The sequence below is a fragment of the Mirounga leonina genome, unplaced genomic scaffold, assembly GCF_011800145.1.
Source record: "Mirounga leonina isolate KUSES-001 unplaced genomic scaffold, KU_Mleo_1.0 Mir_129, whole genome shotgun sequence".
Lineage (NCBI taxonomy): Eukaryota > Metazoa > Chordata > Mammalia > Carnivora > Phocidae > Mirounga > Mirounga leonina.
Window position 1 is genome coordinate 32,239,544 of NW_023270323.1, and position 17,944 is coordinate 32,257,487.

General features: G+C 31.9%; 1 protein-coding gene across 1 annotated transcript in view; it reads right to left on the reverse strand.

Annotated features, from left to right (window-relative positions):
- Nucleotides 1-17,944, reverse strand: part of ADGRL3 (adhesion G protein-coupled receptor L3) — an 811,907-nt gene that overhangs the window by 491,981 nt on the left and 301,982 nt on the right. Inside the window, exon 3 of the mRNA XM_035004902.1 lies at nt 15,180-15,412. Coding sequence (XP_034860793.1) covers nt 15,180-15,234 — 55 coding nt within the window. The 5' untranslated portion in view covers nt 15,235-15,412. The remainder of the gene's footprint in view (nt 1-15,179; nt 15,413-17,944) is intronic.

Here is a 17,944-nt window from a genome sequence, read left to right on the forward strand (position 1 = left end):
AACACATACAAGGTGGAATCACCATCAGTAGCAAAGTATAACACTTTCTGTATTCAAGGAAAGAAACTATGCTTAAATAAGAAATAAGAATAAACTCAGTAGAAAGCAAAATCTAGGGACCTAGAAGGAGTAGGTTTGGGTTAGATAATAAAATGATTTCATGGAGCAAGACTGAGGAATACAAAATATCAGAAAGTTTAGTAGACTTTGTTAAGTTGAAGGAAATGAGACTCTGATTTGTCTTATGGAGTATCTTCTATGTCTACAGATCGGAGTCCCCTTCAGCTTCACCATCTCTCTGAAAGGAATCCAGTGTCATCAATCCATGCCACCAGCAGTGGACTGGCTATTACACTGCCCACATGGACAACGGCTATCAGAACAAACCCCAAATCTGGACTTCTGTTTGAAAAATATTGTATATGTTATACTTAAAATACTGTATGACTTCAGGAGAAATATTTTTTTGAGTTATAAATATAAATCTAATTTGTCTTCCTGAAGCTATTATAAAAATAAGTCTTCAAGATAAACATCATAGTTTTAAGTCTGGTATTCCATTAGAAGCACAGAATCTGAGGTCTGGAAAGAATCATGCAATTCACATGCTAGTTAATAACCCCTAGAGCATGCCTGCTAAAAAAATTTGAAACTATAGTTTCATGTGAAGAGGTAGCGATCAGAATCTCAGTCTGTCCTTGAGGCACCCAATTCTATCTGAAGCAATACTTCTCCCTCATGTGAAGAAAGCTAATATCGATACCTTTGCATTCTCCAAACACTTGTCTAAATTCTATATAAATGGGCTGTGTAAAATACATGAAGCTGTTCCCAGAAGGTACTTATCTTCAAGTATATTTGAGGAGAACCTTCACATACTAAATGCTTCTTCTCTTCTCCAGATTAATAAGGGGAAAGATAATTTAGAAGTACACACACACCTCCCTCCCACCTTACTCTTCTCCGGTCTCCATTTGAGATCACATTTTCAAACTCTGTTGTATGGACTCTAAGATGTCTCAAAGGTAACTTTGGTTTTGGGGCAGGAGGTAATGATAAGGTCAGCATATCTTGTTCTTCTTTCTTTCTAACCTTCTTCAGAAAGGGTGACACTTCATCTTATTTCCTTTAAGAATTACATATCTGATTAAGACTTTATATTTTTAAAAAAGAGAGATTCACTAATAGTTACAAGTTCAAATTGCTTTCATCATAAATAATATTTAATACTCATCATAAGTAATATGAGTCATTGCCATATCCAAATTGTCTATATAATCACTTCATACTCAGATTTTCACATGTAAACACTTTGATTCTGCTTTCCTAGTGGGAAGCATGAAATATGAAAATTAATATCTCACAATCTGCTGAAATGATCAAAATATTTCCTCATGTTTATGTTAGTCTCCAAACATCAAAAGCTATCAGAGCATCAAAGTTCCTGAATAATAGTTTGGGGTGAATTTAAGGCAAGAAGTAAGAAAAGGAAAAATAATGAGCACGTAAGATATAAAGTCTGTATGATGGCAGTACCAGAGTTTTCATCTTATCTGTGGAGCTTAAAATTGAAATAAATATTTAAAAAATCATATTTTAATGGCATATACTCTCTGAGGTCAAGATTTGTAAATAAAAGTACTAAATAAGCATTATTTCTAACCAATTTCAACTGTTTCTGTTTTCTTGTTCTCCTTTGATGAATAGCTATGTAATTCAGTCAATTATTCAGCTTCTTCCTCCAAATATCTACTGATCATAATAGTAAGCATGGGATCTAGACAAAACCATGGGCTGTAATGCTATTTATAAAGTAACAGAAATACCAACAAGAAAACACCACCAGAGAGTATTTATCAGAGTTACAAGTGATTTAAGTTTCATACCTAAGGATGTTTCTCACAAGTCATTTGTTTTTGTGTTTGGGGGCAATATTTTAACATATTTTTAAAATAAGTCGCTAATTATGAGCCTTTATAGAGTTTGAAATGTACTATAATTACAATGATGACCCTAACCCACTATTCAATTTTACCTTTCACTATTATTATCTCTAGGTTTACATAAACACAATAATGTTTTTTTCCCCTTAAATGAAACTTTAAAAATTTTACTTGTTTTGTTTTGTAATATTCTAGTTCATTGTTCTATATGTTGTTTAGGTTGGTTTATTTATCATTTAAATCATAGGTCTATGAAATAAGGAAAATGCTCATAGGTCATTAAAATGCCTTTGGAAGAAGACTCCCCGAGATGTTTAAGAGATTTCTGAGTTTCTCTTCTATGAACTATTTGAAATGTCACTGCATCATTAGATTGACAGCTCTGAATCCTTTTTTTTATCTTAATATCACCGATATTACTACCTATGACTCACTGGATATGAGTATTCATTGAGCTATTGTGTGCAAAAGTGTTCAGCCAACTGTAAAGTGCAATGTAAATGCTAGAAATTATCCTGAAATACTTATAACATATGGTTAATTGATAAGGAATGTCTAGTCCCTCCCACTTCCGTGTAATATACATATATAAGGAGAGAAAGAGGTAGAGAGGAGGAGGGGTAAGGAAGTGGGGGGGGAGGGATCAGCGAAGAAGAGAGGGAAAGAGAGAGAGAGCGAGGGAGAGACAGACAAGCACACTATTGCTTCTGCTTCTTTTCTTTGTCAATAAAGACATTCTTCCAATTCTCCTTCCTTATGCATACTGAAAGGCGCTACCTTTCCCCAACCACATTCATTTTGGCCATATAAGAAGATTACTTCTTTCCTGATTTCTCCCTAAGGCGTATGTGACAGCTGCATAATTTCTTTATCAGCTGGGTAGTAATCTCTAACAGTAGTCATAAAAGTTTCAATTCAAGCACGTGACAAGGAAGCCACCAGGTAGAAATTGCAACATGGAAGCTCTGAAATCTGTCTCATTCTGGTTCTCAAAAGAAAATGGTTTTGTAGCGATAAATGACACACCTGTGTATGATGAAGCAACTTTCATAGCATCCATGGATATTATCCAATTTAACTCAATACACTTCTTCTCTAGACCGAATTGCTTCATGAAGCATTGGTATGCCCTAAGCAATTTCCCTTCAAATTGGGTTCCTTTCTCTTCTTCTCTACAACATAGCTTGTTACAGTGAAATAAAACATACTATGGCTAAACTGTCACCAAGAGATTGAACAATCAAGATATAAAAACTATATGATATTCTGAGACTAGTGGAAGAGTCAAACATTGGTTATGAATAAAGCTAAAGGAGAACTTAATCCCTATTTGTTAAAAAATAAAAGAAACAGGACTTAAAGAATACTTTTTAATTGGCTTTCAAGTCTGGCATCTTTCATGTCCTAAAAACAGAGGGAAAAATTGTGGTTCATTCATTGTAATAGTTGCCTAGATTGTAATATTGTGATGTAAATATCTCAAACATTTGTTAAAATGAGTAAGTAGAGGGTAAAGTTTCTGCTGTTATAAATTTATTTTAAAAAAATTAGCTTCGGACAAGAAGACATTATTTTCACTCAAATTAAATAAAATGTATATTACATATCTTATTCATCAGAAGAATGATTAGTAATAATTTTTCTTTTCTAACTAAAAATATCTGCTTTTTATGAACATAAAGTAAACAGATTTAAATTAATGGTAACAAAAATAAAATTCTGGAATTCATTATTTGGAAAATACTGATTTTTTTTTAAATTTCCTTCCATCTACTTCCCTGCTAAAGTATACTAAAATTTTAATGGTATGGAAGTTGTACTTTTAGAATGTTGTAAAGTAAATAATTTCTTTAAAAATCTTCATAACAATAGTAATGGGGCACTTTTCCTTAATCACAGTGCCAATTACACATGATATGTGGGGAAAACCAGTGAAAACCCTATATATTTTGATGGAAATCTATCTCGTTAGTTCTATCTTAAGTTAATCATGACTGTCATCTCTGAAGATGGTTGAGAAGAACGAAAAGTTTTTATCTATTTTTTTTCTGGTAGTAAGTTGCCTCCTCAACACAAAATGAATGTCTCAATGCTGGTTGACAAGAAAGCAGATACATTAACAAGCTAACATGTTAAAATTATCTATTATATTATGTTGGTTGTGTGTACATAGACTGTGATTATTGGACACCTACTTTTAAAAACTGACATGGTGGTTTTTATCTGGGTGCAGAGGCATGACATCAAACCTGTCTCCTAACAATAGCCTGTAACCTATAAAACTTGTAGGCTAAAAAAAAAAAAAAAAAAAACCTTGTAGGCTATCACAGCCATTCCCACTGTACTGAGCTATTGTGACTAATCTAAAAGGCTTCGTTTTAAGCAAATGTGCAGCATTCCCCAGAGGGACAGCATCATACTACCCTGTTGCTTTGAATTTTATGTATTATCTGTCTTCATTATTAAATAATGTGCCCTTAAGGTTTGCATGGTTTCACCAACTTCTCTATCAAAAGCGCAAAGAAAGGATCATTGCTAAATAGTTGCCACCATTGTTGATTTGTAACAAGAGCTCCAGAAAAGAATAGTCCTGATCTAATTCAATTCATGTCCTGTCTATGATTACTACTTTCATGGTATATCCAACAGCTTGGAGAGAAGCAGTAATGTGTGAAAGCCAACTGTTCATTCTTTTAAAAAATACAGAGGGCTGTTTCTGTTTTTTGTTTTGGGAATTTTTTTTGGGGGGGGGTCATCTATATGATCTAATCGTATCTGGATCGTTTTCCTCATGTTGCATCTAATGCAACAATAAAATTAGTATTTTAAGGTCATCGGAGTGCAGGGGAGAAAAAAATGAATAAAATGCTATTTTGGTTTTGCATATTACTTTTATCTTTGCATTTAATCAAAATAATGATTTCTCTGATTTAGCTCAATATATTTATCCCTTTTAACTTAACATTAAACTAACAATACCAAAGTAAGAGTATATCTGTCACTATTCAGTTTCTTTAAGCCTTGGATGAATAGTGAAGACAGGAAATTTTATTGGGCTTATACTCTAATTAAAAGCAACAGGCCTGCACACTGAATAGCTTTTCAACACTCTTCAACATTTTTTTAAATGCTGATCTAAGCCTAAGATGTTCATTAGTAACTCATTAAAGACTTAGTTACAGTCCAGTGGGTGAGTTCTGAATATAATGATAGAATGTATGTACAAATGTGTAGGCTCATAATTAGAGAAAATGTCACATTTGGGGATTAAGAACACACAATGCAGTCTTTGAAAAGCACTATAGAAAGTAAGTGACCCCAAGATGGTGTTGTATTTTAAATTTTGCTTACTATCCAGGTCATTTGTTTTTTTAGTTCTAATTCCAAAAGGTATGTTTTAATGACCACATTCTCTCAGGATTAAATGTGTGAGGCTTTGTGTTAGGGCCTTTCTATACATTATTTTATTTGATCCTCATACTATAACAAAGCAGGCCTAATTATCCCTTTAACAAATAAGGAAACTGTGAATCAATCAAATTAGTTAAGGTCATGTATCTTGGAAGTAAAAGAATTGGAATTACACTCTACATTCTGAAATCTTTCACTTCATTCAATAGGGGCATGCAAATTAGGATTCTAAAAGTAGCTTAGATTGGATGATACTGTAAACTTCAGTTTCTGGGCTTCCTGTAAATACTACTTTCTAAATATGTTGACATCTTCCTCCATTCACGGTTCCTTAAAGCTATAAGAACTGTTCAGGGCACCTGGGTGGCTCAGACGTTAAGTGTCTGCCTTCGGCTCAGGTCATGATCCCAGGGTCCTGGGATAGAGCCCAGCATCAGGCTCCCTGCTCAGCAGGAAGTCTGCTTCTCCCTCTCCCACTCCCCCTGCTTGTGTTCCCTCTCTCACCGTCTCTCTCGGTCTGTCAAATAAATAAATAAAATCTTTAAAAAAAAAAAAGCTATAGGAACTGTTCAGTATCAACCTTTATAATCATGTATTATCTTTATTTAGCGTTCTCCTAGTCTTTTCTTCTCAAATAGTAATATTTCAGATAAGCCCAGTGTGCTGAAATAGTGCAAAGTTGCTAGGATTCTTGCCATATAAAACCTCATGTTTTCTTCTGTTTTTCATCTTTGCTTGTTCGTTTGTTTGTTTGTTTAAAGCAATGAGTGGATCCAGAGGATGCCAGGCTGGCTTAGTCAGTAGAGCATCTGACTCTTGATCTTGGGGTTGAGTTCAAGGCCCACATTGGGTATAAGACTACTTTAAAAAAAATAAAGCTTTCAAAAAATAATAAAGCTATAATGTGTGTGAGTCCAAAGGTCACTATTATACAATATATAGATTTAATAGACAAAATGAATTATATAACTTTCTTGAGATGAAGTAAAAGGGGCAACCAGTAGTTTGAAGAATGTATTAAAGAAAACAAATCTATGGAAATAAAATGAAAGACTCAATATTTATAATATAATTTGAGTGAAGACACAAAAAAATATATAAATAAGAGGATTTCCAAAATCTGTAAGAACAAGAATTTGGACTAGAACAAAAATAGAAATACTTTTGGCCATCAGGGTTAAAGCTTAATGTTTTTTATAATGTTCTTAGGGAAGAGTAATTGGATACTACCAGAAGAATCCAATTAATTATCTTGATGTTTTGTATATAAGTAACTACTATACAATTCACATATCAGAGTGAAATCTCAGTAACTGTCAATTACTAGTTTTTGTCATAATAAAAACCTGATTTAATGACCTACTAGAAATTAAATATGTAAGTAAAAGGGGACGAGGCATGAGGCCAGATAAATGGCACAGGATTTCAAAGTGAATGTAAAGCAGATGAGATTTAAGTGAGTAAATCCAGGCAAAAACCTTCTCTTAGAATATGCAGTTGAAAGAACTCTTAAATCTAAATATATTCTAACAATATTCTCTGGCCTTTTCTAATAAGAAATATTTCTATAAAGATCACTCAGAACTTCATTATAAAAATTTTTAATTATTAAGAAATGATTGAATATTTCTCCAGTAAGGTATACAAATGACCAAGGAGCACATGAAAAGAAGCTCAACATCATTATGCATTAAAAAATGCAAATCAAAACCACAATGAGATACTACCTCACCTTCACTAGGATGATAAAGTGAAAAAGGCAATAACAAGTGTGGGTGAGGATGTGGAGAAATGAGAAGCTTCACATTGCTGTTTGGAATGTGTAATTGTGAAATCACTCTGGGAAACAGTTTAGCAGTTTTTCAAAATGCTACACCTACAATTATGTGACTCAACAATTTCACTTCCATGTGTACACCCAAAAGAAGTAAAATCACATCCGTACAAAAACTTGCAGAATAGCCAAAAAGTAGGAATAATCCAAATTTCTATCAACTGATAGATACAATGTAGTAAGTTCAGACAAAGGAATATTATTTGGAAATAAAAAAGTACCAAGTACTATTACATGCCATAATGAGGATAAATTTTAAAAATTCTCTGTTAAGTTAAATAATCGAGCCATAAAAGATAAAAAATTGTATGATTCTATTGATACAAAAGGTCCAGAATAGGCAAATCCATAGGAATATAAAGTAGATTAGTGGTTTTCAGGGACTGGGGAAAGGGGAAACCAGGTGTGACCACCAGCGGGTATGGGGTTTCTTTTTGGAGGATTGATAATGTTCTAAAATTGATTATGTTGACAGTTGCCCAATTATGCATACACTCAAATCCCATAAACTATATACTTTAAATGAGTAACTTATTGGTATGTTAAATGTATCTCAATAAAGTCATAAAAAAATCCCTCCATTTATACATTTAAAAATATATATTAGTGCTTTAAATCCAGTTTTTTTTAAAGCTACATGGTATCTTTTATCAATATCTTCCTTTATCACAAAAGGACTACACCTTTCAGACCCCTTTATAGGTATAGCTATGAGGCTGAGTTTTAGTTAACGGAAATGGCAGCAGAAGTAATGTGAATTACTTCCAAACATATCCATTGAATCTCCACAACGCTCATTCTCCCCTCCTGCAGACTGGAGTGGCAATGACCCTCAAAATGACTTTGGAAGCTTCATGCCATTAGACTAGTTCTATGTATAACTGTGAGAGCAAAAGAATGACATCCATCACTATTTCCCACCATACACAAACACCCTGATCAGAAACACCTACGTGCCTTGGAATGCTTGGTGAACAAGGAAGCGTTCTCTGGTAGCCAATATTAATTTAGGAATATACTGTGACTGCAGCCTACTTTATACTCTTTGATACATTGTTCAAAAATGGACACTAGGGTAGATAACACAAAGAGGTCTTCCTCCAGAATTTTTATAGTATGTAATTTGAAACCACACACACACACACACACACACAGTTGATTTGATCCCTACTTAACTACTTCTAGTCCTAGACATTTGATTTTCTGAGGTGTCATTATAATCACATTGCAACACAGACATATAAACTACAGTGCTATTTCATGGATCTCATTTTTATAGTTGATCAGTCTGCCTAATTTTGAGATTTTATCTTTAATTATTTTATTTGTATAATATAGTTTTATGATCAATTGGGCAACTGCCTTCTTATTATTCCTTTCATTTATACTAGCTTTTTTCTTATATAATATTCAATATATATATTTAAAATAATTCTGTTGAATTTCTACATAAAAAAGCTGATATGGGTACTCTGAATGCAGTTGCGTAAAAATCTATAAAAAATAATTTGGAAATATTGTCGATGTTGCTATACTCAGTCTTTTCATCCAGGAACACAGTATATTGCATGTCTTCTTTTATAACTCCCAGTAAAGTTTTAGACTTTTTTTCTCATAAGTTCTATATATTTCCTCCTATGATATCTACTAAATAACTCATACAATTCATTGCTGTTTTGACTCAAATCATTTTTGTATGTGTGAATCATATATCTGAACTCAAAATGTTCTTATTAATTCTGAGAAAGATTATCTTTCTTGAATTTTCTGAATATATCATTATACACTTGCAAATAATATCTTAATATTTGTATATTTATTCTTATTTATGTTTTGTTCATTATTGTAGTAGCCAAACCTTGCAGAATTGTTTTAAACAACTGTATTAATAGCAAGTAAGGTTGCATTGATAATTTATTAACACTCATTTAAGATAGTTATTGACAAACCTAAAAAGAAGTCATTTTTTTTTTTTTTACTTTCTATTTCTAAAGAGATTTTCTTCTAGAGGTACAAAGATAAAGTCAGAGTTTATATATAGGTGTTCCTTTATAGTGCTATTGGTAATGGCAATATATCAATGACCTTCTCTGTTGATCAGAGATATATGGTTATATATGGTAATATATGGTTAGATAAACAACGGTTTCTTCATATGATACAATACTATAATTTTTTAAAAAAATAGAGTACACAAATATCTACATTTTAAGGTTAAGTCAAAATGAAAGACAAATTTTATTTCTAACATTATTCCATTTTTTTAAAAAATGGAATACACACACATGACTGCAAGAAAAATCTAATAAGCATTAATATTAATTATGTCATTGGGTCATGGGATTACTGGATTTTTGCTTTCTGATTTAAATTTGTATGAGGAGAGTTACTTTGAGAATAAAGTAGGTGATACTGGTAATGACAAAGGGATATATGAGATATATAGAGATGCTTGTACTTTACCAGTAAGCTATAACCTTGACTTCAGGACATCCAAATCACCACAAACTATGTGTAGATGAAATAAACACAGAAAGCTTATCAAATGTCATTGTGAGACCCTATTTTGTACAAAGACCTGTATCCATTACTTGTGTAAATACAGCCAGCATATTTTTCTGGCAAATCCCTAAGTAGTCTAGCTTATTTGATCAAATCCTTCATTTAAGGCAGATTTTTTTGGATAGGAAGACAATTTTCTATATTTAAAGAAACTAATTCGGCTATGGTGACAATAAAAGGGAAATATAGAAATAAAGCAAAAATGTAATTATTGACAAAATGTAAGGTATTTGTTTTCAATTTATCAATTAAAAACTCAAAAAAAAGTAGAGAATGAATGAACCCTATTTTTCAACAGGTCTTATTCTGAACTGCCAAAACAGATCATAATACAATATATTGTTTCTTATTTACATAACAAATCAATGAGACTATTTCAACTATTGCATTTCAATTTTTTGAGTGGTCATTAAAGAACCATTTACAATCAGAATGGAGGAAGTAAATGCATGAAAAATGTATTATGGCTGCTTATATGAAATTATACATGTGAGAACACTTATTCTTACACTGAAAATGAAAGTCAATAGCAATACAAAGAAGAGGAAAATAAATAATTAGATATTTATACGTTATGCAATCCAATTGTTTTTTAACTCACTCTACATCAAGCGTACATCTACCCTATTGCAGTCCTAGTCCATTCCAAGGCCAAGAAATATAAAAAAATAAGATATGATCCTAAAATAGTCAGACATAAAATCTGAAAATAAGAAAATGCTATTTTGCTCTCAAAGTATATACATATTACTCTAAAGTATCAGTACAATAAAATTCATCTATAACACATTTTGCAAGTGCAAAGGCAAGAGAAAGTTCTTTTCCAACTGCTAACCTGCATACCGACTGTGTAGGGAAGGTTTCTGAACATGTTCTCACAAAGGAAAAGCTATCAGCCATGCATATTTGTGGTTTATATTGTGATATTAGAGATTATAGTTAACTTACAAAATATGTATTTTGAAATTCAGTACCAAGTGGGTAATGCAGATGGTGTTGGATGTGTTTGCAGTAGCCTCATATATCATGACCATGACAAAGATTTTTTTTTGTAAACATATTTGACCATAAACATAGTGATATTACTGGGAGTATTACAAATTATCTAGCCTGCGAACATTATAAACATTCCAAGGATGATTAATTTCTATAAATAACAAAGTTAAGCAGAGCTTAGAAGTCAAGCTTTTTCATAATCAATAAAACATAACTTCACAAAGAGAATTATATAGTAAGATGTTATGTAGTGAAATGTATTTTTGTTTTCTCAAGCTTCACATTTTATTAGAAGTTAAAAAATGTGTATTATTTAAGTCACTGATACATTAAGTGGTATTATAACTGTAAAATTAGATTAATAATAAAATGCAAATTACACAAAAACATAGAGTACTAAATATATATGGATATAATCAACAGTTTTGTTCCTGCTAATGGTTATTTATTATAATTACTTGAACATAATAAAAAGCAGGTTAGCCTATAAAGTCCACAAATATATAAATACACATGCAACTTTAAAAAATAGACTTGCAGAAAAAAAGTATGCATATGATACTTATAGAAGAATTTTTTAAGACCCCATTTTTTATGCAGAAGTATAAAATATATTGTTCCCCTTTACCCACAGTAAGTTCCAATTATCCTGTTTTCTATCTCTTCAACTGTGACTCAGTTCATAAGTACAATTTAATGAAGAGGAGATACAGTTAAGATATCTGAGCAATCCAACCACCTTCTCAACTCCCAACCCATTATGGCTTGGGTACCAGATCTAGCCCATGTATCACACTGGACATTGGTATTCCTTTACTGCCAATCACAATGCGCCCAAGTGCCCAGGTTATTATTGGATTATTATTCTCCGATTCCCTTCTTTTCCCTTGCTCCCAACCACATCAATAGAACAAAAAAATCCTTTATCTTCATGCAACATTACATTAGTTAACAGCAAAAAACTGGCCATCTGCTTTAGTGGTTTCTTTTTACTTCTGCCAGGTTTCATTGCATTATAGATAAGGGTTTTATGGCTGTACAGGAAGGGGGCACAGTCATGGAAAACAGAAAAAGAGAAATACGGAGGTACACAGAGACATAAAATATGGACAGATAAACACAGAACCAGAGACATTTCCAAATTTAAAAATTGTGTATATATACATATACAGTGTGGATGTACTGATTAATTTTGTTTTCCTATATTAAACACTGGCCAGACTTTCTAGGACAATATGGAGCTTATTCAACTAATGTAAACATTATTCAGAATTAATTCTTTAGCTTAGTTTTTTAATTTTACCCATGTGGAAATCATGAACAAAATGCATCCCTGACAATTATATACTACTAGTTATATACTACTACCACTGACAATTATATACTATATTATTATATAGAGAGAATTATGCACTAAACCTTCATACATACTGGCTTGATAATAATTTTGAATAGAAACTAGTATCAAGAATTTACTGGAAAAACTTAAATGCTGAGGTTCAAGTAGAAAAAAATTCATTTCAATTTGCACAGTGAGAATCCAGGTAAGTAGGCATCTTCCCTATCTAATGCTCGGAATGTTAGCTCCATCTCAAGGTAATTAGGGATAGGCAAATAAAATATAAGGAAGATTTACCAAATGCCAAACACTATGTTAGAAACTATACATATATATTATTTTATCTACCTCTTGAAATAACTCTGCGTGGAATAAATGTTCATTCTTGCAAATAAAAAGTAGGCTTACAAAATTTTAAGTTACTGTTAGCTCCTTGAGGGAAGAATTAAAATCTTTTGTTTATTAGCATATCTTAGGCAGCTAGCAGGGTTTTCTGGCTCACACTGGGTAATAATGGATATTTGTTAACTAGTTTACCAAGTAACAGGGTTGCATAACTAGTAGGTGGCAGGGCTGAAATTTCATCTCAAGAGCCTCATCTGTCTGTGTCCAGAACATGGGAGAAGCAGGGGATCTGCATTTCTGTTTCACCTGTTCCCAAATGGCCAGAAGACTTGAGATGGGATTCTCTGCAGGGAAGAATGGCCTTGATAGTAATTGCTTATCTACGGGCAGAAAGACCAGAGTTCAAGAAGCCAGGTCCTTCATTTAAATCTCCTCTGGGTCTCTGTGTTACTTCAGTCAAGTTCTTTTACTGCTCAGTATCTCAATGTTTTTATTGTAAAAAATGATAATGATAGTAATAGTAAATAATACTAAACCCAGGAGAATGTTGTAAGGATTAATTATACCAATACATCTATAGTTTATGGCCATAAAAGTCAGTGGTCATCATTGTTATTTACTCTGGAGAAAAGAGCAATTCAAGTCTTTCCCAGATAAGTTAATTCTCTATGGTCAGGAGTGCAAATGAAGCTGAACATCTCAACAACAGTAGGCAAGGAGATGCTACCAGGGGATGTTTTGGAAACAAGAGTATGTCCCTCTGTAACTATAATGTCATTTTAACTCAGTTGTCTATAAAGTTTCAAGTTATGTGGAATTCCTTTAAGACAGGATGGTTAGGGACTCTAAAAAAAAGTCCATCCTAAAAGATCAGCACTGATCAGAGGTACATACATTCCTTTAGTTATGAACAAGCTGGGTCCCAAAAGGTTATTCATATGAAGCCATCTATTTACAAATCCAGAGTGGTATCACAAAGGCAGTAGAGAAGGCCTTATATTTTCTCTGGTGTGAAGTTTTAAAATTCCTACTCAAGGTAACAAGGATAAAGTTTATAAATAGAAAGCTTCTATATTTTGGAGCATAATATGGTTCAAAGTCAAGATAAGATAAAGTAGCTCACATACAACAGAAAAGATTACTTTCGCCCAAAATATTTTATATACCAGGTCAATTTTCTATTTGCTCTATGAGGAGTTTTTAAATACTTCTCAGAATTCCTTGGAGAGAGGTGTGTGTGTGTGTGTGTGTGTGTGCGTGTGTGTGTGTGTGTGTATAGAGGGGGGCGGTCCTGATTATCAACAGCAATGAAACCGCTCTCATGGTTAGCTAATTTCTGGTTGTTATAATTTATTAGAACAGAAATAAACTAGAGAGGCAGATAGTATGATGAAGGAAATTAGCTTGTTCAAACACTGAATATATTTGTCATGCACTGTGCTAGATTCTCTACGTATACTATTTATTTAATCCTCAAAATAAACTTATGAGTGAGGCATCTTTATAACATCAAAACCTAATCAGAATAATCTTTAGGTATACAGATAATTAGAAAAACACTTGTTTAAAGGGACATAATTCTTTTATTGTCTCATACCACAAAATGTTATATGTGCCCAAGTATGTGAAAGTAAGTGCTCCATCAGTATATGAATTAAGAAAACATTTTGATTTGTTTTTACAAATTTACATCATTTAAAATTAGATGGTTGAATCATTTTACTTTCATTTCCTTAAAAAAGCACTACCTTATATTGTAGTGATTACTTAAAAAATGTGTTAAATCAGGGAAACTTTAGAAGAAAACATCAAAAGACAAATAAGGTATTTTATCCAGTTTTTATAATGACAGCAGAATATAATTCATGTTGAAACAAGAATATAGGCCAAATTCAGAACTGTATCGCTGATAAACTATAATAGATTTTTTGTAGTCAATTAAAAACCAAAAGTGAGCTAAAGAGACTAAAAACTGATTCCAGGTGCTTGCTACACCCTACTATTCTGAGACCTCCGAAGGAGTGGCAAATATAGCTGTGTCCCTTTCTTTGCTATAATTACCATTAATGTATGAGATAGTGACTATATTACACCATTTTCATCTTAGTGCAAAACCAATGATGATTAGTAGAAAACTTTAAATTGTCAACAAGGAATATAAATGTAGACTTTGCCAGTTTTTAGAAAGATTCAATGAATATTATACTAAGTTGTACAGAATTTATCTTATTTATAAATAATTATCTTTTATAAAATTTGCAAAGATATAGCATTTCTTAACTATCATATTTGTGTTATAAATACCAAAATGTCTAAATGAACAAAGTATAGTTTTTTATGAGTTGATTAGCATGTTTCAGTAAAATTACCTTTTAGCATATGTTCATATCATTTTGGCTTTTTTTTTGCATTAAAAGTATATGTATGAAAAAATAATTCTCATTTAAATGAGAGGTTTAGTTTGCATTCTGTGTATTAAAGATTGAACAGAGTAGCCAACACTGAGAGTTCTTAAAAATAACAAAGAATTGGTTATACATACATTTCAAAAGCTACTTTCAGAAATCAAATTCAAAGTTGTATTTATTGCAGTTGATGGTACATATTATGGTCTTTTTACTTTAACTTACTTCTATTAATATATCGTAGGCAAAAGCTGCTAGATCACTGAGTAAAGATTTAGAAGAAAGGACCTAGTGCAAATAGAGACAAATTAAGCTTCACACAAAAATCTAATTAAAGGTCTTACCTTGAATGATTGGTGCTGCAAGCATCATGAAGACTAGTAGCTGTGATGGCCACATGGCTGTGTACTGGGGTGTAAGAGTGCCTCAAGAGCGAGCGTTCACGACGTGAAATGAAATAAGTGTCTTTCTGATTCCTCTTCTGTATTCCAAGACCGATGATTTAAAAAAAAAACAACAAAATCCCTCAAAAAAAAATTTCTCAAACACAGAAACACCAATATCCCAAATTTGAATCCTGCAAACAAGGAAAAAAGAATGGGTTATCAAAAGCAAGTTTCCTGTTCTTAATTCCTTGAAGGTTTATCTGCTGACTAGAATATCTATATAACCTCCCTCCCTTCTTCATAGTAATTTACACAGGCATCATATAGAAAACGGGTAAGTAACCTAGAGGATGCTATTTATGCATGATCAACACAGTGTTTATTTCCCAGGCTTCAAACGGACTGAAATAAATAATTTAGTCTCACGGGAAAAATTAATATAAATATACTACAACAATTTGGATAATAATAAATTAGTAATTGATTTATATACTTTGTTAATCTATATAAATAGAATTGGGACTTAATTTGTATACACTTTTCACAAATACAATTTATACTAACATTAGAACAGTAAAAAGAAAAAATTCATTCATTACCATTACTGTAAGTTTAAAACAAACAAACAAAAAATGTTAAATGTATGGGTCTGGCCCCAATATTCAATTCAGAATGTATTACTTTTCAAAGCATCCTTGTAAGTTAATCTATGAAGATCCTAGATTTATGTTAATTAATTATGCTCAAACATAGCTAATTCATTCAAAAGAGTTTATTGAGTGCCCAGTGAAATACAAAGCACTGGGTTAGGAACACAGGATAGAATATTGAATAAAACATGCAAACTATTCTCCAGGATCTTACAATTTAAGATGAGAAATGTTGCTTAAAATTTTTAAATATCTATATAAGACATTAAAAACTTTTAGCATTAAGAGTTATTTTACTGAACCAAACTGATATAGCTGCTTTCTCTTAAAGACTGCACAGATTTATCTTAAGAAGTAAAAATATTGAAGAGCATGACCCAAATTTTGAGGATGTCTTTCATAGTCAGCACCTTTAAAATGGATCAATCAGTACAAACTAGGTCGTTCTCCTTCTCTCTTTTTCCCTCTCCCTCTCTCTCTGTCTCTGTCTCTTTCTCTCTTCTGGTGATTGATACGTATTTAAAAACAATTTAATATTTTGAGTATAAATTTTAAAAAAATTTCTGGAAAGGGTTATACAAAACAGCGATAGTTTAGTAAAGACTCCATATAGTTATAAGGCAAAATTACGGATTTATGTGAATTTCTGGCAATATTATTTATAGCATGGTAATTAAGAGCACAGATTCTGGAGCAAGACCACCCAATATCAATTACTAGATCTACCAGTACTTACTCACTTAAGCCCTCAGTGCCTCAGTTCCCTATGTTAATGGAGTGAGTAATATTACTTGATATGTCTATATGACATTAAATGAGCCAGAATTTGGAATCTTGAATTCTACAAAACACATAAAAATTTGTACTGCCCTGAACGGTGTCTAGCACATAAGTGTTATTATGCCTTAAAAATTATTAAACATTGCATTAGTTTTTTATTTTATCCTACTGAGCCTTTTAACATGTATAAGAAGCAAGATCATCCAATAGTTTAGCTCAAAAATATTTATTAAGTCACTATTGTATAGACAGATTCTGAAAACACTAAATCTGAACACAAAAAAGAGTTTTAATCTCACAGACACATTGTAAGAAAATGAGGCATACAATAGACAATCTCATAATATTTTACTTTTACAAATAGGAAAAGTAGTGATAAAAAAAGTTGTTGAGATAAAAGAGAAACTATGTGTCAAGGAATCATGTAAAATATTTTCATTTTTTTCTTATTCACACTCTGACTTACAAGAAATTTTTCAGAACTTCTTCTTAATTGCCTTAAATGTGTATCTCTTTCCAAAAATAACTTAAAAAAACTGCTAATTTAAAATTGCATTAACATACATGTAATAATTAATGGACATTTAAAGAAGGACACTAAAAATGACTGATACATCAACTAGTAAACAATGCCTCCCTACTCTCAACATTCAGTTACTGTGTCTTTTCTTTCCTCTATGTCCATTGAGTATGAGTGTCAAAAATTGGCATTAGATGTGTGTAAGCACACAGACACACACAAACACGTACATAAATATACATAAATATATACAGAACTACTTTGCCACTGGAAATAATTGTGGGCAGCTACTAGGTGAATTACTTATTCATTACTTAAAAATATATACTAAATATTAACCATGTAGATATTGAGAATGAAGATGAAGTAGAACAATTTTTTCACAACTCACGCTGGAGTGGGAAAAACAGAACATAGGAAATGAAGTCACAAGATAAAGAAGAGAAGAATAAACATGATTTTAGTACCTATCATATGCCAAGCAATGTTCTGTATATTATACAGTTGATTTAATTCTCCATACAAATCTATAAAGCAGAAAATATCATTTCATGTTTACTGAGGAGGAAAATCAGAAATGTTATGCAGCAAGAATTTCAAACGAAATGTCTAATTCTAAACCAATGTTCTTTGTTCTTTCTATAGTAGAAATAAACAAGAAAATATAAGAGGATAATTAGGGATATTAACTGTACAAAGGAAGGGGACAATGTAGCAAGTTTCCAAAAAAATACTTAGGCATTTCTTAAAAATGTTACTAGATTTTGAGGAAT